At 33.7% G+C, this 22,386-nt stretch overlaps 1 protein-coding gene across 1 annotated transcript in view; it reads left to right on the plus strand.

Moving 5' to 3' along the window:
* The window catches only part of SNTG1 (syntrophin gamma 1), a 168,264-nt gene that overhangs the window by 114,336 nt on the left and 31,542 nt on the right, over positions 1-22,386 (plus strand). Inside the window, exons 13-14 of the mRNA XM_062513798.1 lie at positions 8,186-8,302; positions 12,494-12,565. Of these exons, the coding sequence (XP_062369782.1) occupies positions 8,186-8,302; positions 12,494-12,565 (189 nt within the window). The remainder of the gene's footprint in view (positions 1-8,185; positions 8,303-12,493; positions 12,566-22,386) is intronic.

A 22,386-nucleotide genomic window follows, 5' to 3' on the forward strand; every position in this document is an offset into this window, starting at 1 on the left:
CTTAGGGAGTATTCTTTATTGATTTGATTAAAATTTTATACCACCTATTGGGCTTTTTTTTCCCCCTGTTAGTAACTGGCAATGGTAATATTGATTCTCCAAAGACATTGTGCAGATGCAGCAAAATTTCTCATCTGAAGGTTTCCATATTCTGTAGGAGAACTGTGTGGCCTTCAGTTTTGTTCTGAATAATTCTCCACTAGAAATGCCTCTTTGTTATTTCCCTTTTCTCGCAGAACTTTGCTTCCATACACTGATTGCTGGAGATACAATGACCAGGAAGTTAAATAAAATAAGTCAATTCAACAACTAACTTTGCTTAAAAGAGATGGCTTTCCCCAGTAACAGTTGTAAATACTGACTACCCCACACCCAAAAGTGCTATGCATCACTTATAAATCATTCTTTCATAGCAAAAAAAAAAAAAAAAAAATTTACAAAATTACCTATCTATCAGCTGACCCATCCTAGACCTTCTTTCTCACAGAAAAATCATGTTGCTGGTAAGGAAAAAAAATGTAACCAGTGTCTACTTTTAAGCTTCCATGAACTGATCATGGATTATGAAACTTGAAAAAAAGAAGTAGATTTATGCAGAAATTAGATTGTACTTTTGAAAATAAAATTTGATGTCTTGTTGACTTTTTTCTTTTTTCAGTTACATGCATTGAGTGCTTGAAATAATTATTGTATTTTTGAAAGGCAATGTAATGCTGGTCTAAAACTTTTCAATTTTTGGAGATTTTATTTATTTTTATTATTCTGGGAGCTTATAAGTATTAATTGTATACTCTGAGAGCCCTGAGAAAATCTTTAGGACAGTTTCATTTTGCAGAACTGTTTTTATTTTGGTAATCAGATAAGACTGAAAATAATTGTTCCTCAGTAGAAAAAGTCAAAGAAATTTTGCATGCATTAACAGCTATTTTCATCAGTTGCCATTTAAATTACTGAGAATGAAAATTATAACAAGTACCCATGAATAGCTTCATTCTAATGATGTTTATTCCATGCAGTATTTATATATAATATTTTAAATCTAAAAAGGCTTTTGAATACTTACGTGAACTGCTAATTGTCAAGCTTTGTTCTCACAAAGGTATAAAATATTTCTAAGTCAGAACTAGTGAAGTCATTGATACTTAAAAAAGGGATTTCTCTCAAGTATGTTTATTTTCCTGTGCAAACAGCAACAGCAGAGACTTTAAAGAAAACTTTAGGTATGTACTGATTATTTGCAATTTTATTCTGGCTTTGTGACCACTTTCAAGTATAAGCATCTAATTCTCTAGAAATGTAATTCTGAGGTTATGCAAACTCAAAATATTTATTACTAAAATTAAAATTAATTTCAAACAACCTATTCCCCATGAGTATTTTATGTATACTCAGTCATCTGGGGTTCTTCCATGTGTATTGTTACCATCTCCTTTGGACTGAGTTCAGTAAGCTCAGGATGTGAGCAAGGCAGCTACATGAGCAGTATGATCTCACAGAGACATCCACAAAGCCTAAAGTGCACTAGTTCTGTCCAAGTTCTGCTTACCAGTCTTTTTCAGAGAAACAGAAAATAAAAAAAAAATTATCTGTAACCAGTCATTGAAATCTAATTGAAAGGTACTCCTGGGACAAGTTAAGAATGTTATGAAATGTTTCTACAAATATTTCACTCTCCCTGATAGTTAAGAAAAATAAATATGTCAGCTGTTTGCTCAGTGGCACAATCAAAAATCACTGTCTGGTGATTTGTAATATTCTGATCTTTTTCTTCATTCAGCATTTTTCAGTAGTCTAACCTGAGGTGAGAAAGATGCATGTGATATGTTGTTCATCAAAAGGGAGAGGTTATGCCCTCCAGCTTGATTATTTGAAATAATTTTGTTTGACCCATTTTTATTTTAGGGCATGAAAAATGCATGTTGTGTAAATTTAGAAGAAGAAAAAAATGCTATTAATTAAAAGATAGTCTTAAACTTAGTGAAGCTACTAGGCTTTAAAATAAATTATGTTTACTTTCTTTTCACCTGAGTGCTGAGCTTGCTGTATTGCATGTTATCTATTTTAAACTCTCAAAAGCCCCCAGAAATTCCATCCTGGATTAAAATTTTATGTCCTTCTCGTGTCTGTTCGTAAATTCAGTAGGTAAAAAATGAACAAGTAGGAATTCAAATATGGTCATATATCAAAGTTGAATTTTTTTCCCCAGAAAATAAAGCAGAGCCCTACTGGTTGCAGTTATACAACAGTAAAAAGGGGGGGGAGGGGGGGGGGAATGATAATAGTGTGATAAGTGGTAATTATTTTCATCAAGAAATGTGTGAGACCTGCACATTTTCAAAGTGTTTGTTGAGAGCTGCTCTATTGAGAGTATCAGTTAAGATCTGAAGCCTCTCAGGTTACCTCTAAAATGCCTCTGATGTCATCAGGACTGAGTCTCCTCAGTGGTAAACCTGGTAATCAAATGAATCTGCTCAAGGATATTGCTAAATTGCTTGGAAGAGGAGTTACGTGGTGGGTAAATAAGAGAAGTCTACAAGAAGAGAAGGATCAGTCAAGTGAGGAAGGAAGATTACTTTAGATAACTCAAGATTTTTTTTTCTCATAATCTAGCTACCATACCTATTTGGCAGGAAAATGCTTAATGCTCTAATGCTGTTTTCCACACGCTGACTAGCTACTCTAGGGTTTTGTTTGTTTGTTTGTTTGTTTGGGTTTTTTTTTTTTTTTTTTTTTTTTTTATTACACAGTCAATATCCTGGAAGACAGGACTAGGGTCAGCTGGTTTTGTACTGATTCCTACTCATAATTTCACAGACACTCCCAAAATTAATATAGATGGGTATATAATACTGCAGTTTGCATCCAAATCCATCTTTGTAATAACAGCTGCATAAGGACTTTCTTGGAAAAAGTCTGCACTTTCTAAATGCTAATCACCTCTATTAAAATGAACAAATTCAAATTGTAATGAATTTTAAATACACGGAATTGTGCATTGACTTGAATAATTTAAGAGAGGCAAAAAATCCCAACTTCTAAAGTTGACATTTTGACAAAGGCACAGTTGCCCAATTAAGGTTCAAACTGACTTTGTCGTTAGAAGAATTTATTTCAATAAACAGCTACTTAGAAGTCTTAAATAAGTAAAATGAATGCTTTGAAATAAACTGCTACTATTAACATGTAGCACTGGATGAAAAACCAAATGGGTGAGACAAAATGTTTCTCTGGATTAGTGGATTATAACAAGAAGAAGAAACCTGGAAAAGCAACACATAGTTCTTTGCCTGTTTGGAAAACTGTCTTGTATCCACATGTAACCATTTTTCAAACCTGTGGAGGGAGTGATGGCGTGCAGCAGCCAATGTAGTCCTGATTTCTAGGAAGATCCGGTACATATCATTGGGAATGTGCTAAATTCCCTCATGGGATGCTGTTGGATGTAGCATAAATTGTTCTGCAGGTTTTTCAAACAGCACTGTTAATTTTGGACAGAGCTCTATGGAGGTCCAGGCAAGTTTTGTTATTGTAAACATCTGTCTTTGTTGTTGCTAAGATGTTGTTTGCTAAGAAAGCAAATATACTTTCTTTTCAGTCTTTGATACCAGTTTTCATTTGTCTGGATTGTAAGCAAAAAATCATCTTCCATAGTTTAAGAAGTATTTTCTGTTTTCTCTGACGCTACTTACTTTAAGACCTGATACTATTTCCTCAATTTTTGTGTGGTCATTTAAAAAAAAAAAAAAAAGAACAAGAAAAAGCCAAATGGAAAGTCTATATTCAGCCTTGGTCTGGTAGCAAGATTACAGTGTGAGTTCTTACACAGAAGAAAATTAAGGTGTGAGATACAATTCATGTGCAATCTTAGATGGAATAATCTATTTGTAGTTGAATGGTTCAGAAATATGAAGGTGATCTTTGTCGGTGATAGCTCTAAAGTTTTAGTGGATTTTTTTTACTGAGGAAGATAAAACATAATTCACAGGAATTAAAAAAAAAAATCCTATGAAAGATTAGCAGACTGTTCACAAACCCAAGAAAATATGATAGGAGACATTTTGACTGCATTTAAAATAGGGCAAAATTTTTCAAGCATCCATTCAAAATTTTATGTGATTAGTTCTTCTGTTGACCTTGAGATTTTTTTTTACTCAGCATGAAAATCATAAGCCTTTTCCTAAACCAAATCCTAAGCAGAATTTGCTAATGATTGCATTATGACTACTCTATTTCTTCAATTTTTTTTACCACATTTCAAATGTGTTTTTTTACTGGTTTCCTTTTAACAATTGGCTACAATGAATTTTTAGACTATACAGAATATTATTTTTAAAACACAGAATATGGTATTAAAACCAAGGTAGAGATCATTATCTGAATTTCTCATCCCTCATTTATTTTCCCTCTGTGTTGTCTGACATATTTACTTGTCTTCTGATTCATTGTTCATTCTGTTGCCCTACAGCTCAGTTCCACATAATGTAGGTATGAGTATCAGACTTGCAAGATAAAAAGCTGTCAGTGCATCGGTTCTGATCTTTTAATTGCCTCACTTTTACGATGTCACATACATATTATATTTCATTTTGGGGAAATTTTGTTGCATTTTTGTCTTGCTATTCTTCCTAAAATATAATGAAATCTGTGTAAAAACTCTGAAAAAGTCTCTCTGATAGTCAAGTCTATTTAAGTAATTTTTAGCTGTATATTGGACTGATATAAAATATGGCAATTTATCTTGATTGTTTAGGATGTCTGTGTGATTTAAGAATATATTAAATTACAAGATTATGGATTTTTGACTGAAGAAATTGTCCTGTTTCATTTTTCATTTCAATATAGATTTTTTTAAACTGTCCATGATTCAACTCATAAACTATAATGACTTATTGAATCTTTGTTACTGAACCAGCAGCCACTAAGTTAACTAATTTGTGTCACCATTTGATTTTGAAGAATGAGCTGCTTGAGGTAAGTTAGAAACCAAGACTGCAAAAATCTTTCAAATGGGATGTGAATCCTAAATAAAATTTGTTTTCACCACCCTTGCCATGTTCATTGATAACAATGAACAGTTTTATAGGGAGTCAAAAAAACTTGATAAGATTAAAAACTAACTAGATTTTTGAATTTATAAAGGGAGTGTGCTATGCACTGTCTATTTGTGATTAACATTTATATCCATTTATCGTGTGTCTGTGCTAAGCATTTATTTTCAGAAATTAAATTTTGGAATTTCATAATTTCATGAAATGCCATATGTGCCAAGTCCACATGTGCAGCTACACTGAGATATGATCCAAAACTCTCAGTTATCGATCACATTCATCCAATATTTCAGTTCATACATATGCATGAACTACTAATTTTTTAAATCATAATCCCTTTCCAGTCAATAAGTTTCTCTAACTTTTTATAGGTCAGAAGTTTTTTAGAAGTCAGAACATTTCCCAGTAACAGAAATGTTTCAAAAATGTGATTTATTTTACCTCAGAAGTGAAAATTTTCAACAGTTTCTCACCTTCATTGTATAAAAAAATTGCAGTATTTTATTTAATTTCACACATGTAGTATGTTCAGATGAGCTGAGATCACTTTAGGAACTTGAAAGTTATCGTAGTTCTCAGAGTTATCTGTTAAAATAGGTAGGAAGTATTTGTTTAGTTTTGCCTTGTTTTCCAGAATATAGTCTGTGCTATTTTAATCCACACATGTAGATATGCACATGCACTCAAACAAATTTGTAAATGATCCTAATTATAATCATACAGCCTTTGCTTGACAGTCCTCTCTATATTGAATAGTAGGTATTGAGTCTGAAGGAGAAATGCTTTTCTGTTAATAAAAAATTTGGTACAGCAGGTTGCCTGGAAAATCGATCTAATTTTTCCTTATCATCTACAGAGGCAAGGGAGAAATATTTAAGGGAGCAACTGCCTTAAATTTCATGGCTGCTTTAGTATTGAGTTACTCAAATATGGAATATCAATACATCTGCACAGCATGAGTGACTGTATCTTGTTCTTGTGATGAATAGTAGATGTAGAAATATGAAAGAGAAAAACACTAAGAAGGGATTGCATACTGTGTTACTGTGATATTAAATATCATCAGGCAAGATGACATCTTACTGTGTGTCCAATTTTAATGAAACAAATCAAGATTAAACCAAATGAATTAAATTGAATTAATTTTGAACCATAGATATCTCAATTCCTAGGAATCAGAGATCATGCATTTTCTTTCAGTTATAGACAGAAAAATGTGCCAAACTTCTGTACATAGTAGTGCAATTTGTTTATACTTACATACCTCTTCTGTGTAACCCACCTCAGTCACTGAGATCTAGAGACTGAAATAAAGTTGGAGGACTAAGGATCTTATTTAAGTATAGCATATGAAACAGCAGAAATGAGAGAAATTTGAATTAACATTGAATTGAAATAATTCAAACTTCCCTTTACCAGTCAGTTGTTTGTTTGTTTGTTTGTTTGTTTTTTTCCTTCTGATTAGTTCTTCATTCAGGAATGAATGAGATTTCAGAGAACATGGCTTTATTAATTGTTATCGCATAACAATACAGTGTTAGCACCCTTTTTGATGGTTGAATATTGTGGTACAGATCTGTCTTCTTTTGACTTTTATAAACTTATTTAGTCACTGAACGAGCAGATACTTCAACACATGTTCTTCATTGAACCTGAGACTATATGACAGTTTTAGTGTTTGATATTGACAAAATAATTAAGTATTGAGGTGTCATTGTCATATGAAAAAAATGGAGCTTCTCCCTGTCTCTGTTTATAGACCATAAAATATATAATAAACCTTGACAGGCTAGTAGTGTTGATTTCATACAAGGGGATTTTGAAAAAGCTAATAATTTCCAGTAAATTATATTAAAAAAATACAACCTCCCCTGCCTGCCCAAGAAAAAAATAAAAGAGAGAAAAACAATAGACCCACTGTTTATTTCAATGCATATTCAATGAAGAAAAGTTGCTGAAAATTCTCTGTCCAAAAGTAAAGAAATCAGCTAGTGTAAATTTCTTTCAGAAAGTACACGACATTAAAAATCTGGGAGGGTAAAATATGCAGTAAAAACATTTTTTTAGTGACATTCATATCATTGGTGCGCTTGCAAACTTGTTGACTTGTTTACCTTTTCCTTACATAATTATAACCATTTTCCTTACATGATTATTACTGACATTTAAGACAGAGAATGTCCCATACCTTCTTTGTTAGTTTAGAAATCAATTTCACAGAGGCATTTAAAGTTAGGTCTATCCTATTAGCAACACTTTATGAAATATGGGGTGAACCATTTCCATGGCAGTAGTGTACCCATGCATACTGGAAACTGTATTTTATTGCCAATGGCACAGTTATAAATCAAATGTTCCATGGTGTGTCTACTCCCTGTTCAGTGTTTCTCCAGAAGCTGGCGTAGCGGTGACTCATGTTCTACTCTCTAAGGATTTGGTATTAAATAACTCAAACTTAATAGGATTGGTAGGAAACTACATCCTAAAGTGAGTTGAAATAAGTTCTAGTTCAAACATCTGTGTCAGAAGATCTGCAGGTAGTGGTAAGGGGTCTACAGCATTCTGGTTACTTCTCAGCTGAAGATAAAGTCTGTTCAAAACAGTGACTTAAATCAGTATGCTAATCTCCTATTTCTAAGCAAAATGTTCAAAACTATTACACAGAGATTTTCAGAGAATTAAAAAAAAAATAATCGACATTAATTGGAAATGAAATTTGTAATGTTATATTGTTTAATGCGTAAATGTGAACTTGCATTTGGAGGCTTATTTGTGTTGCTGTGTAATACCGATTGCTTGACTTATGATTCCTTGCACTTCAATTGCATTAGATTTCACTGACATGATATGTCACCAGATATGAAGAATAAACCTTTAACATCCCTACAGTATGTGGTTTAGGTTTTTTGTTGTTGCTAGTGCAGTAAGTATTTCTTCTCTTTTTTTTTTTTTTTTTTTTTTTTTTTGCATTGTCCTGACAGGCATCCTTTATAAAACCTGCCAATGTACCATATTGTGTCTGGGGTTCAAAGTTTGCAGCTATGTTAAATTTGACAGACATCAGTTTATGCATGTGGAATACTTGCAACACAAGAAAATTTCTGAGAAATTGTCAACACTGCTGATTTTTTTGTCAGATAGTCTACATGGGCTGGACAGAAGAACGGGAACAAGACTCCCTTCAGGACCGAATGTACACACCAAAGTTTCTAGCACTGAGGGGATCTTCCCTGTATAAATTTATAGCACCTCCAGTAAGTATGTTTCTCATGCTTGGTGGGAATAAATGTTATTAAATAAAATAATGTCATGTAATGTGTACAAGTCTTTCACAATGAGGTATCACTCATTGGGCTAGCAGGACTGCAACTAACAGCACTGAAAAGTTCCAAGGTGTGTGGTATAGAAGTGATAGAAAACAGCTCATCATCAGATGACTGGGTATCTAGCAAGAATTTATTTTTCCACACTTCAATGAGCACTTAGAAAAATAAAACAAAAATCTGGTCATGTTGAAAGGGAGCTTTTAATTTTCTTTTGGCAGACAGAACAGGCCCAAAGCAAGATTCTTGGATTTAAACTGAACAATCCTTCTAGTGTAAATGCTGAGATTTGGGGAAATATCCAAGCTTTTTACATGCTGTGGAGATGGCAATATGTTTCTGTTTAGATACCACCCTGAATGTAAGTTTTTGCTGCTTGAGAGCACCCATAAGGAAGGTAGAGAATCAAATGAAATTGTTTAAGTTAAATGTCTTGATTGGAATCTCACTGGGAACACTGGGCAAAATTTGAGCGCTCATCTTATACTCAGCAATTTACTTTCGCAGTCTTATGGAACATCAAAGCTGCAGTAAACATCCTCTAGCTAACTTTTAAGCTAGTTGCTAAGGAGACAGTAGCAGTCCCATGTCTGCGGCAGGAACAGTCATGTGGATTAAATTTTCCTGTTTATTGGGTGACCTTTCTGACTGCTGCTAAACCCTGTGTTTGTCAGATCCAGGCTGTAGCTGCTTCCTGCCTCAAACAGAATCATAGAATAGTTTGGGTTGAAAGGGAGCTTTAAAGGTCATCTAGTCCAACCTCCCTACAGCAAGCATTGTTTTTGGAGATGGGGCATTTACCTACCACCTCTTGGGGCAACCTCTTCCTGAGGTAGTGTAAAGCCATTTTGCAAAACTTTAGATTAATCAGCAGCAGCTCTTGGTGTTCGTTTAGCAAAAGGTTTAAAAACATGAGAATGTTTTTTTTTTTTTAAAATGGGAATGGGGAATGGAAGTAAGTATGAACTGAAAACTTCATGTGTTCAGTGTTTGTTGACTAGTTCACAGGTGTGGGGTTATGGCTGTCTCAAGTCTGTTACTGGGAGCTTGGCTGTTTTTGGTGGATATTTTTTAAGATCAGATTAAAATGTCAGATTATGCTAACAAGCACCTTAATTCAAAACCAGCTCTCCTGCCTTTGCCAGACCTACTTGAGCATTTGCTGTCTGTCAAGTTAAACCAACTCCATTCTGGGTACTAGAATCAATCATGAGAAATCCTGTTCAATAAAAGAGAGGAAGATTATTTTATTTAAGAACTATGGAAGAGACCACAAACCTCTTTACTGAATCATAAATTTATAAGAATAATATACTTCTGGGGGGTAAATGTCTGATGGGTGGTGATTGATGGGTGTGAAAGCAACATGTTCATATGAAGAATCTGAACCATGGTGGTGTAAGTAAGGAAAATTTTGGCAAGCTGCTATTGTGTAAGACAAGGAATCCATCCTCAAGTTTTTATAGCTCTTGTTTCAGGTGCAAGCACAGTATGAATTTGTATTGCCAGATTCTGCTTTCTAGTCTAAAGTACAAAAATTGTTCAAACACAGAGAAAAATATTTTCTCTTCATGTAGTAGGAGGGAAGCAGAATGATAAGCCTGCTTTTTTTAGGACAGAGGAAGAGTTCCTACAGAGCTGCCTTAAAGACATAGGCTCGTAGAATGTTCAGGTTAGAGGCAGCCTTAAAGTTCATCCAGTTCCAACATTTAATGTGTATAATAATTGCAAACTTCTGAAATCCTATTTTCTATATGCAAACTTTTACAGATAGTTATGTTTGCTATTCTGCAGGTTTGTCTCTTCCAGGAATTGGAATGTATTATGAACAAAGTTTCAATGACGGTTTCAGAGCTACTTTTTATGGGATGTATAAAGTATAGTCAAAATAAAACCAGTTTTAATTATATGTGCAGTATAAACTACTTGGACAAAGTTGTTTTCTGAAAACAGATGTCCTACAACTTTCTTAACCAGAAAATCTAAACAAAAGTTTCCCCAGTCTCTGCCAAAGTCTAACACATTAGGGAAGCATGTCTTTAAATGATGTCTATCAATGGCCTCCCCCTGCCTCTTTTGTAATATGTTTGATCTTATGTATCCTATGTTTGATCTTGTACTTCTACTTCCCATGCTCAGATGAAGGAGCAGTCCTAGAGTTTCTTGCATTTTGAAATTTTTAAAGAAAATGACTTTTTTAACTATTGTTTTTTTTTTCTATTATTTCCTGTTACATTTCCTTCTTTATAATTATTGTGTGAAGTTGTTGAGGGTTAGTTCTTCAAACCAGGACAGAAGTCTGGTGAGTTTAAATTTATTCCAGTTTTTAATTGGAAATTTACTAGAGAAAGATCCACTAACACCCTTTGTTTTGCTACTCAGTATTTTAAATTCAAACATTAAAAGTGAATGGTGCAGCAATTTCTATGGGTGTCTCAATTCTACAATTGCTTTGCACATATCTTTATATAGAAAGAGTTTTTGGTCTTACCTGAAAAGAAGTCCCTTTACAGGTACAAACAAAAGCAGGAAACCAGGGAGAAGAGGGAGTTCTTATATTTTCTCCCAAGGTGTGGAGCCTCTCGTAAATTTTTAAACATAGCTCCAAATGACTTTGTGCTTCAGAAGCAATAATAGCAACTTTTCTTCATGACACAATATGACTTCATCTGGTGTAACTGGGTGTTGTGGGCTCAGTGGGGCTGTAGCAAGACTCCTTTCCCCATTTTTCTGTTCATGGTGAGAAATTTATCTTTTTGTCCATAGGAGAAAGAGTAGTTTTGTGGTTTAATACCCACAGTTCAATAAGATAGTGAAGATTGCATTTGACAATGTCTGCAAATAAAGAAAATTCTAATAGAAGAGGAACTATAACGCTGTGTTTTTGAACTTTTCATTCCTGCCTGTGATTTCCCTAGAGGACTTTCCATTACAATAATGTTTATAATTAAATATTAGTTAGGGATAGAATTTTCTCATACAACATCAAAATAATTTTGATCTATTACTGATTATTTTTCCTTTAGATAAGAGATAAATTGATCTCATATAATATTTTCTTCCTTGGGTTCTGGAAACTATTAAATATTTTTCAAAAAGTTTATCTTGAATCTTGTAGAAACAGTGATATATGTTTTCATCAACCTCTTCATTGTGCCTAACAAATTTAATCATGCAGATTTCTTCCTTTGGATATGGGCCACTGTCCAAAGTGTCTTACCTTTAAGATGATTATTCTTTCATTTATACCCTCAATTGCATTCTATTTTGTGCCTTCTTCTGTATTTTGATACTTTTAATATTTTCCTGTTTTCTGCTTGCATGTTTTATACACTTTTCTGATATTCCCTTAACTGTTCCCTTACTGAATATATTCATCTACCCCTTTCTGTCTCATTTAAGTCTTAACACCTGCCCTTCCATGATTTAATTTAATTCTTTTATGTATGCATTTTTCTGTGTAAAACAGTTGCCTAAAATGAATACAGTTAAGAACAGTTGTGAAATCCCAAAACAAAGAGGAAAAAGAAAAATGCTATTATTCAAATCTTAGTTTGCTTGAATTTTGGAGCAGATAAATCTTGGTAAGAAAGAAAGTTAATGTCTGCCTGTGTTATTTCATGCTTTGTTTTTTCTCCCCCTGAATTTCAAGGCATGTGGGGTGTCTGTGACATCGCAAGGTTGAAGACTGGTTGCATGGATTTGCAAACAGTCTAGGTGATAGGGAGCAGATAGTGGCATGCAGTTGCAAGGAGGAAAGTGGTGAGAAAGGTTTTCTAATAGACAGGGCCCTGACTCTGTGAGATGAATTTAAGGGCTGTATCCTCTCAGGATCTCACTGCAACTGCTGCAAGTTCCCAGGGGAAATATCATCATTTTGCATAGAGTAGGGTGCATGCAAAGGAACTGCATTGTAAGGACAGGGAGAACATCTCCTAAACATTGCCTAGATGGAACAGTCTGGTCTCTCCTAGCTGTTGCTTTGAGGCTGTGTTTGGTCTTTCTGAATATATTTTAATCAATGTAAATAGTTTAGGGAACATTTTTTTTTGTTAATAAACTTAATTATTGAAACCAACATTTCTTTTTCTGTTTACTTTGTGTTTTGTTTGTTCTTTAAAGGTCACAACCTGGGATTGGACACGAGCTGAGAAAACATTTTCAGTTTATGAGATAATGTGCAAAATTCTCAAGGTATGATAAGAAAGTACAAAATAAATTGCCACTTTGACAGACAAAAGCATAGCACAACTGTCTTGAAGAAAGAGATCCATTTTTTCCCTTTAAGGTCAAATATCAGAAGTCCTGGTGTCAGTAGATACAGAATCAAACTAGAAGGCATGGCAAAAAAATTGGAAATAAACTGATTTTGACTAGGAAACTCCCTTATTTCTCCAAAATGCTGTATGGGTTTTACAGATTCACTTTAATGCCACATTTAACTAGTGTAATGTTTCTTTTTCTAACTGAGGACTGCAAGAAACAGCAATCAGTTTAGTTGCTTTCAAATATGTTGATGGAACTAATAGCAGCTGCAATGTATGATTTCACTAGGACTGAGACCAGAGTCTTTAAAATATGCAATACCATTCAGAAAGCTTTTCTATTATTTTTTTACATTTTCTTCAGTCTGCCTGAAGCGTAATAAATGCGAAGAGATAATGATCCATGTTTAGAAAGTTAAAGTTATGAGTAGTAAATTAAATAAGGCAATTATTATACATTGTTTTTAATTTTTAATTCTGAAGTCAATCAGAATTATTTTATCTGGTGTTTTCTCTGTTTTAAACACTGCAAAACAGATGCTCAAAATTTCTTAAATGAGATGAAAAAGTGATGCCTTTTTCTAATCACATGAAGGGCTTTCTGGTTTATGTTGGTTTGGGGGGTTTGGGGGTCCAAATTATATAAAAGGTGATTTTAAGATTTCTGTAGTTTTATCTAAGCAGAGGCAGACTAGTATCAACAAGAAATATGAAAATACCACATTTTGTAAGGTGTTTCCAACTGGGAAGACATTTTACTGACATAAATGGTACATTTCTTAGTTTTTGTAGGTCACTAAAGTGCACTGTATTTTCCTTAGGGAGGCAGATTAAAGTTGGAATGACTTAATAAAATTCCAAAACTTTTTACACTTGAGACTTCAAAAGGAAAACAAAACAAAACAAAACAAAAAAACGACAACAAAGTGGTTTATAGTCTGAAAAAAGTCCTCTTTGCTAACAATCTGAGCAGAGAAGTGAAAAGTGTTTTTTACCTCTGTGTTGGCTGTGAGGTCTGGAATCTTCATCAAGGAGTAGAACATCCCAAATGCAAAACATGCCATTACTGTGGTATGTCCTTCAATTACTGAGTGTGTGCTAATATTGGTTCCTTAGAAGTGCTCACATAGGAAGAGGAGTAACAGGACAAGTTGTTCACTCAGTGAAGGCATTGCCCTGAGTGTGTAAATGAGCAGTGCTCTAAGAACACAGTCAGGCTTTGAAAGAGTTGAGAAATACCACTTCTTGCATCCACTGTTTTTCCCCCATTCCCTTTGGTAACCTCTGATTGCTTCAGGCCTTGGGCTTAGTGCAATAAGCATCAAGGGAGCTCTTCTTTGTCAGAGGACAAAGTGTTTTGGAACCAGGATGACTCCTCCTTTTGACATATCCAAAGATTTTTTTATACTCTTTTAACAGAAATTTATGGAACGTGTGCCATATAATTTTCTGTAATTGGAAGGTCCTTCTTCTTTTCTTTTAGTAGTTTGCTTTTGTTGATGCTCCTCTTAGCTCATTTCCAATTTTTAGCCATTTTTTCTTCCCCTCCCCCTTTGTTCTGGGTCCCCTATTCTTGTATACCGATACACTGGGGTATTTTTTTATTTGTTTGTTTGGTTGGGGTTTTTTTTGTTTGTTTTGGTTTGGTTTGGTTTTGGTTTTTGGTTTTTGGTTTTTGGTTTTGTTTTGTTTTTTTAATTTCTCAGCCATGTAGCTGAAGTTATTACAGCCAAGGAGGCAGTCCACAAAGCAGTAAAACCTAAACCAGTGCCTTCCTGGCATTGTTGTGTGGAAGCACATAAAAGAGTATACAAAATATGCTGGGTTTTTTTTTTTTTTTTTGATCATCCAGCCCTCCAAACTGTCTGGGAAGAGTTGTAGATCTTCCAGCCTCAGTCTACATTAACAGAGGCAATTCCAGCATAAGTAATACAAGAATATAATTTATGTGTTTCTTTATCACTTTATTAATAATCAGATACTATTTTATTTTCTGTAAATATGGTTGGGCATATAAAATGCTGAAATGTTTAAGCAGTTTCTTTAGCTGACAAAAACCTGTACGTAATAAAAACTGGAAATGGAAAAATCATTGCAATGGAATTGCAGCTTCTGATGTTGGAGCATTAATCTTCACCATATTCTAGTTTTCTACAGCAGGTGCTATAGAACTTAACTGCAGTTTCACTAAATATAAAAGCAAATAAAACCAAGAAAAACAGCTTCCCATTACACTACTACATTGAACATCTGTAGAAACTCAAGGTTTTGTTCAGCTTTTATGCCAGCATCTTAAAAGTCTCCATTTAAGCAATGAGTGTTTTTTAAACCAGAGGCCACATAAAAAAAAATATATTCTGATGTTTTGTGTTCACCTTCAAACTTCTTCTCTTCTATAGTACCTCAAATGCTACTTTTTTTATAAATCTATTTGACTTGGAGAATGACACAGCTTTTCTGGCTAATATTTACTTCAAGTAGGAGGACTTTCAAGTAGGGTGTTTCTAACTTTTGTATGAGTTAACTCCGAAGTGAGAAGTAGTGCTTTAGAATTAAGCATTGTCACATCATTTCCTACGCAAAGTGTATCTGTATGGCTTGCTTCCATTTCAATGAGATTTTTTTAAAAAATGTCCGTATTTAGACTTGCATTCATTAGGATGCAACTGTCATCCAAGGTAGCTGGTATTTTCTCCTGTGTATACTGGCAATTTCAGGAACTGTCCCTCGTGCCACAAGGACAGGACTTTACTTAATGTCTGTAACTATTTCTTCTCCAGTTCCTACTCCTTAATTGTGACTAAAATTCTGATGAACTTCACAAGAACAGTCTACATTGGAGAGGCTTACTACTAAGCCTGTCTTCTCAAATAGAATTGTAATTTTCCTCGGTTTGAGAGATTTCTCTAAGTTTCTGTTCAAGACAGGCACTACAGTGGATTATATGAACTCCCAGATCCTGCTGAATGCATATTAATATTTTAGTGTTTCAGGATGAGAGAATAATTCCTCTTCTGGTAACAGAAAAAAATACTAAAACAGTAAATAAATATTAATGTATACACACAATACTTTGTGAATTACAAAGTACTTAACTGATTTAATCTTCAGGAAGAGCATATAGTCTGAAGATGTTAAATAAAACCCAAAACTTGGCTACCACCATGACCAATGTTTTCTTTCATTTACTTGCATGTGTTAAGTGTGCTTTTTCCTCTAGTAGCTATTCCAAAGACTCCGATTCCTTTCACAAATGATACAGAAGATTGAAATACCATTTTCAATTGTCACTGTTGCCTTAGTCTCAAGAACGTAAAAGGCAGGATGTTCAGCAACTTATTCAGAGATGTCAGAGATTATTATGTGTTTAGAGCTAGTGGATTCATATTAATTATACTTTAAAATAAATCACTATTTTTGTTTTAACTATATACTTTTCTCTTTTATTTTGTGGATCAGATTGCAAAAAAAAGGAAGAGGAAGCAAGGCATTAAGTCTCTATTCTAATTTGATTAGGACCTTCTAAATAACCAGGAAGACCCTTAAAAATTGAAACATAAAAATACACTTTAAAAAGTAGTCTTTGAACTGTATGAAAACCAGTTTTACTGACAGGAATTCACCAAAAGATCATTGCTCCCCTAATTCAGTATTTACAATTCTATACAGTAAAAAAGAAAAAATAAAATTAAATAAAAAAACCAAACCCTTATAACCACTTTCATAAACTACTATAACAATAATGTGATATAAAAAAGGTTCTCTTTTTTTTTTATAAAGAGATGCTCTTCATTGTCAAGATTTTAAGGGTGAAATAATTTTTGACATAAAACCTAGACAAAGGAGGCTGAGTACAAAAATCACATTTTAATTTGATTGGTTTAAATTATTCATTGTGAAATAATGGCAAACAGCAGTGGGCTATGTTTGATGCAAAAGGAGCATTTATGGAGATGCAAATAAGACCTGGGGGTGTAAATGCATAAATTGGTAAGCATATGAAATAATTTATTAAAAATTCAATAGGTCTGTTGTTCAAGGGGTGGAAGCAGGGAGAAAACAAGGCACTGAAGAACTCTTTAAAAATAAGCACATAAAAAGAAAGTGAGTAGAAATGAAAGTCAAGCAAGTTAAAATGGCGAAGAAGGTAGGAACTGTAAAAGCTGTGCTGATAGTCAGGGAAAGGTACAAGTAAGAAGTTAATAGCATTTAACCCCTTTTTTTGTTCAATTACAAGCTTATTGAGACTAATGCTAATGTGACAGTGGCACTAGCATGTGGAAGAAAATCTGTGATCTGTGTTAAGAAATCTGTCAGGCAAGATAATGTAAATGTAATGATATCACTCGACATTAAAATGTATCTATGAGTCATTTTCAATAGAATTGCTGGAATAATTTGCTATCAATAAATATTTCTAATTTATTCTCACGGAAGCTTGTTTCACCTTATCCTTTATTTTGGGGAGTAAAGTCCCATTAACAGCCGACTAATTTTAATGTTGCAATTGAATATTATTCAATATTCCAGGAAAGCAGGTAATTCTATCACTAACTTCAGAAAGGCAGGTGGCTTTGTCCTGTTCAGTATTTCTAAGCTGATTTAACTGTATATGTATTTTTGGTATCTCTTGCCACACAGTTTTAATGTGTGTTTTGAGAGTGTGTGCATGTGTAAGTGTGTATAATTTAACAAGATTTAAGTATGTTTGATAAATTTGTAAATACTTTAAATATTTAAACAATTTTTCTGTATAGGGAGGAGAAAATTTTGTTACATTTTCAGGTAAATTATAAAGAATAACATAAGAAATTACATTTATCTGTCCTTTTTGCTTCAGTTATTTATGCTCTTCAGCTCATCCCAAAATCTACTTTTAATTGTGAGAAAATGCTTTCTATAGTTCAGTCACCTGCCTCCTGTCTTTAATGTCATACAAAAATATTTGGAGATTCACTGTTAGGGCATGCTTTATTCAGCATAAAGCATGAAACATATTCAAGTGTCAGATCAGCTCTGAAATGAAATTTGAGGATAACTGTGGAAGGCAGTCTATGCTGGCAACATGTCAGTGTAGTGAATCATTGGTGTTTATAGTTAGTACCATTCACATCAGTGCAGCTATGATTTTCTTGCTGTATCAATCAGGACCAACCTGGTGTCTCAGAAGTCTTGTGATTCCTTCCTTATTTTAGCTGTTTGTATGTGTAAAATCTTCAAACGTAGTTATGTTAATGTTTCCCATTTAAATTGCCTATAATTATGCTGTCCATTTCCAGTAAGTCAAGTGTGGGAAAAGGATGATATAAAAAGGAAGGGAAACTACTAACAATGTTAATGTATTCAGATATTTTTTTAAAAAATGCCAATAGACACATAAACAGGGAGAGAACATATTTTGAGGTCTATCATTCATGTTGTTCACTCAATGGTGAGACTTGCATCCTAATGTGATTCCACTAAATTACTTCGCACTCAAAATGCTTAAGAGGCAGAAGTAATGAATCCCTTCTATGACTAGGTTAATGCTACATCCAAGGAATATTAGATTTTCAGTCAGGGTTTAGCCAGTTCTTGGAAAGAATGATAAAGTGTTGAGTATTTCAGTTGGAAGCAAATTAATGCATACATGGTTTCTGTGATTCCGTATGTGATTTCAGTTCATTTCTCCTCAACATGTACGTAGTTATACAAGCTCTAATCCCTGTTAATCTGGATAAATTTAATGGGCCCTGTATGTTAAAGGTGTTGATGTTCCTGTAAATCTGCAGCACCATATAGGAGTCTTTTCTGAAAGCAAAGAGGCAATGCTGTTATATGCATGACAACTATCACTGTGTAAAGGCTTGATCATTTTTTTTTTTTGTTTGGTTCAGAAAGGAAGGACAAACAGTATTTGAAATGTAAACTTATTAAATAAGGCTTTTCACATTTCCCTTTAACTTTGGAGAGGTTTCTCCTTTTTATTAACTTCCTCACCACCCCCCACCACACACACCTTTTTTTGACATTTCTTATGCAATATTAATATAAACTGTCACCTTTTGGGTGAAAAATAAATGACTTGTGTTGGGCTGGGGCTGCCAATCTCAGAGTCTGATCCTTCTCCCTGGAAGAAATAACAAGATAAACACACAGAGGAAAACAAAAGGAATAACAGATTCAGAAAATAAATTTTTAAATTACTTCTGCAACCTCTCTGTTTCAGAAATTGCTTTTTGTTGCCTGTCTAGTTATAAGACTGACAGTGCTGTTGCAACATTCTTGAAAAGCAAAGCCAAATTAACTTTTAACATAAGCCAAAGGGAATGTTCAAAAAGAGCAGAAATGAGGTGTGAAATATAAATACTGTGTAAGGATACTTGGAAAGAAAAGTATATGTCTTAAATCCAAGGTACTTGAGATTTATCTGCAGCTTGAGAAGTTTCCATCCAATGACTTAATTGAATCAGAGAATTTCTAAAGAGTGGAGTGATTTAGTATTGTATTAACTAATATACTCTGACTCTTCAATTTTAGTAGATTTCTGTGTAATGGTTTTCTCTAATTTATCAATTTTCTCTTATTTTATGGTCATGGACTTTAATTATTTGAGTTTTTGCCTATCTTAATTTCTGGCTATCACAGTACTTAAATTTAGCTTGAGATGCTGCAGTTTTATTGCACAAAGAATTCGTGACTCTAGGCAATCATGCAACAGTGATAATTTTGTATTTTTCGCTGGAACTGTGTCCCAATTCTTTTATTAAATAAACCGTTCCTGTCTTACAGGCAACTATTCAAAACTTCATTTGGTGCATTCTCTTCTCAGTGAAGGTCTAAATTTTGATTACTCTCAACAGCCAGAGCCAGCAGTGAAACCAGAAATATTAATTGCCCAAAAAAAAAAAATCTTTAACTTGCTGTTTTATGATAGGACCTTTTTTACCACAGTCTCTTTTTAATTTTTTTTCTTAGCACTATTAACAAGTACATGTAAAATAAAAATTGCTTACGCATTTGCTTTTACAAATTTTCTGACATACTGATACTCAACACAAATGCTTTTCACTGCTACTCCAATGTACTCTCACCCTGACATAATGTATTGACAAGCAATTTGAGTAAGGAATTCTGTTTAAAAATGAAGGAAACTAAATAAGAATGAGTATGCAGTCAAGTAGGTAATTATTTTATAAAATAAATAATCAGTTTGGTGGCTAATTTTCCAAACTTTTATTAAATCAGGTTTAATGCTTTTCCTTCCAATGTTTGTGTCCTTTATGAGGAAGATCTTTTCCTGCCTTTAAAACAAATATATCAAAAGGTGGTGAAAAAAACTACAAACGCAAAAACTGACAAAAATGAGAATGAAAAGGACTTTTCTTTCATGAAATTTCTTTGTCTACTTCTGCTGTTGAGTAAGGTGTTTTTTCTCTTATTGAAGAGGTGAACAGACACTTTAAAGAAACTTGGCGTGTCCTGTTCTCACGTACTATGGCCAGTAGGATAACAAGTCCTGACTAGAGGGAAATATAGGGAAGGTTCTCTTCCTATGTGCCATGGGGATGCAGCATGTTCAGAATGAAATCTTCAAAATGATAACCATCATATTTTGCCCAGAACAACTAAGGGTTTTTTATAGATCTTAACTTTTCTTCCCAAGGACAGCAGAAGTGTCCATGTCCCTGACTCAGCCATTGATAGTCCGAAGAACAGAAGTCACAGAGCAGCCCAAAAATCAGACTTGGGGGCTGATGCTTCTCTTTTTCTTTCTTTCTTTCTTTCTTTCTTTCTTTCTTTCTTTCTTTCTTTCTTTCTTTCTTTCTTTCTTTCTTTCTTTCTTTCTTTCTTTCTTTCTTTTTAACTGGGACAAACCTATTTAATTCATTTTTCTAATTTATTTTACAGAACTGATTTAGCTGTTTTAATTATAATATAAAATGCAACAATATCCTCAGGCAGACAGCTAACATGGGGGGAAAAAAATCAGCTGCAGTTGTTTAAATTTGAGAAGATAGGATCACTCTTCAACATTGCTATCCGTTATCATTATATTTATTCTCACAGGATCTGTTCTTAAACTTAATTTCCAGCAAATAATGTCCCAAAGTTTGGAGAGGTAAAAAACCTTAGCAACTCTCCAAGGAGATGATAAACACATTTTTTAGTATCTGTTTGTAATTATACCCATCTCTGATTTCTCTGTAACAGAAAATGACTACTAATGCCTCTCCTGAAAGTATTAGAATAATTTATTTCCGCAAAAGATTAGTCAGTTTTATGAACATTTTGAAAATTTTCCTCATATGCCAAAAAATTAAACAAGTTTCTCAGTAGATTTCATTAAGAAATAGACACAATTGTAGCACTGACTCAGAGCAAACCTGTTTTCTGACTCTTGCTCTGATTCAGATGAGGGTCTTCAAGACTGTCTTTTAATAAGGCAGAATAAGAAGTTAATTGTCCTATTCAGGCAGAATAGGAAAGTGATTCAAGCTTACTGCTGAACCTACTGGAATGCAAGGAATGAACGTTTCTATTTCTTTCCAGCCATCAGACAGATCTTTCTAATGGAAATTTAATTGAAAGTAAAATTTATCCTGCGATTATAAAAAGATTTTTCCTTGAATAAACATACTTTTGGTAAAATCTGAACATTGAAATATAACATGTCATTTTAATTTGGCTGCAGTTCTGTGTTTACTTAAATATGTGTGTGTGTATATACATATCTGCAATTTCAAGATATTTTACACTTCTTAACAATAAAATTCAGAAGGGCCAAAACAAGATAAGCTATGATCAAACACATGCCTGCATGGATATTTTTTATTTGTTACTTGAGCAATGAGGATATGCTGGAGAAGCTATATCTTTTTCAATCTGGAGTGAATCTGTTCCCTGCTGCCTATAAATGCTATTAGAACCATCACCATAGCAACTAATGGTGATGCTCAAGCAAAGTGTTCCCAAAATTCCAGCTGAAGATATAGATCATTATATGCCCTTAGAAAGAAGGATGTATGTTTATGTAGCCAGAACTGACAGGTGAAGGGAGACACAAGCAGTAAAACAATCAGGGCACTGATGCCAGCAAGTGTAAAGGCATGATGTGATTTTTACAATTTTTACAGTTGCTTTGGAGTTCTTGCAAGAGAAAAAGTATTTTCACATTTTATCTTCAGAGAATTTAGGTGCTAGGTTTGAATCTTGATTATGATAGGACAGATTTATTTTGGCAGAATTGTCTAAACTAGTCAACAAAGAAAACATTTATGTGTTTTGAAGAATTGTTATAATTAATATGAGAGACATGAATACTTACCTAATTTTAAGCTGAAATGGAATTTTCTTGAAAGTTAAGGTCTATTTTATCTGTGTAAGGTGGTTGTGAACATCTTACCTGAATTGTTGTTCACATCAAAAACTGTTTGCCAGTGTCACTAACATTTACAGTTCCATGGCAAAATATATATGCCACTCTGTGTATTAAATGTAACTTCGTAGGCAAATCAGACTTCCAGAAACCTGCTGAGAACCTTAAGGGTAAAAATCATGCCATGAGCATGAAAGTGGCAAATATAGCTTTGTTTTCTGTTGCAGAAAGCTTTGTAGAATAAAAGAACTCAACTCTTACTCACAAGAGGTGAGGGCCTCATGCATCTTAGCAGATTTTAATAGTAGCCAAAATATGAATATTTAATGCACTCATCATACTTAAAATGGAACAACACAAGTAATCAAAAAGAAGTAGTGCTGCTTCTGGAA

Source organism: Cinclus cinclus, chromosome 1 (assembly GCF_963662255.1).
Source record: "Cinclus cinclus chromosome 1, bCinCin1.1, whole genome shotgun sequence".
NCBI lineage: Eukaryota > Metazoa > Chordata > Aves > Passeriformes > Cinclidae > Cinclus > Cinclus cinclus.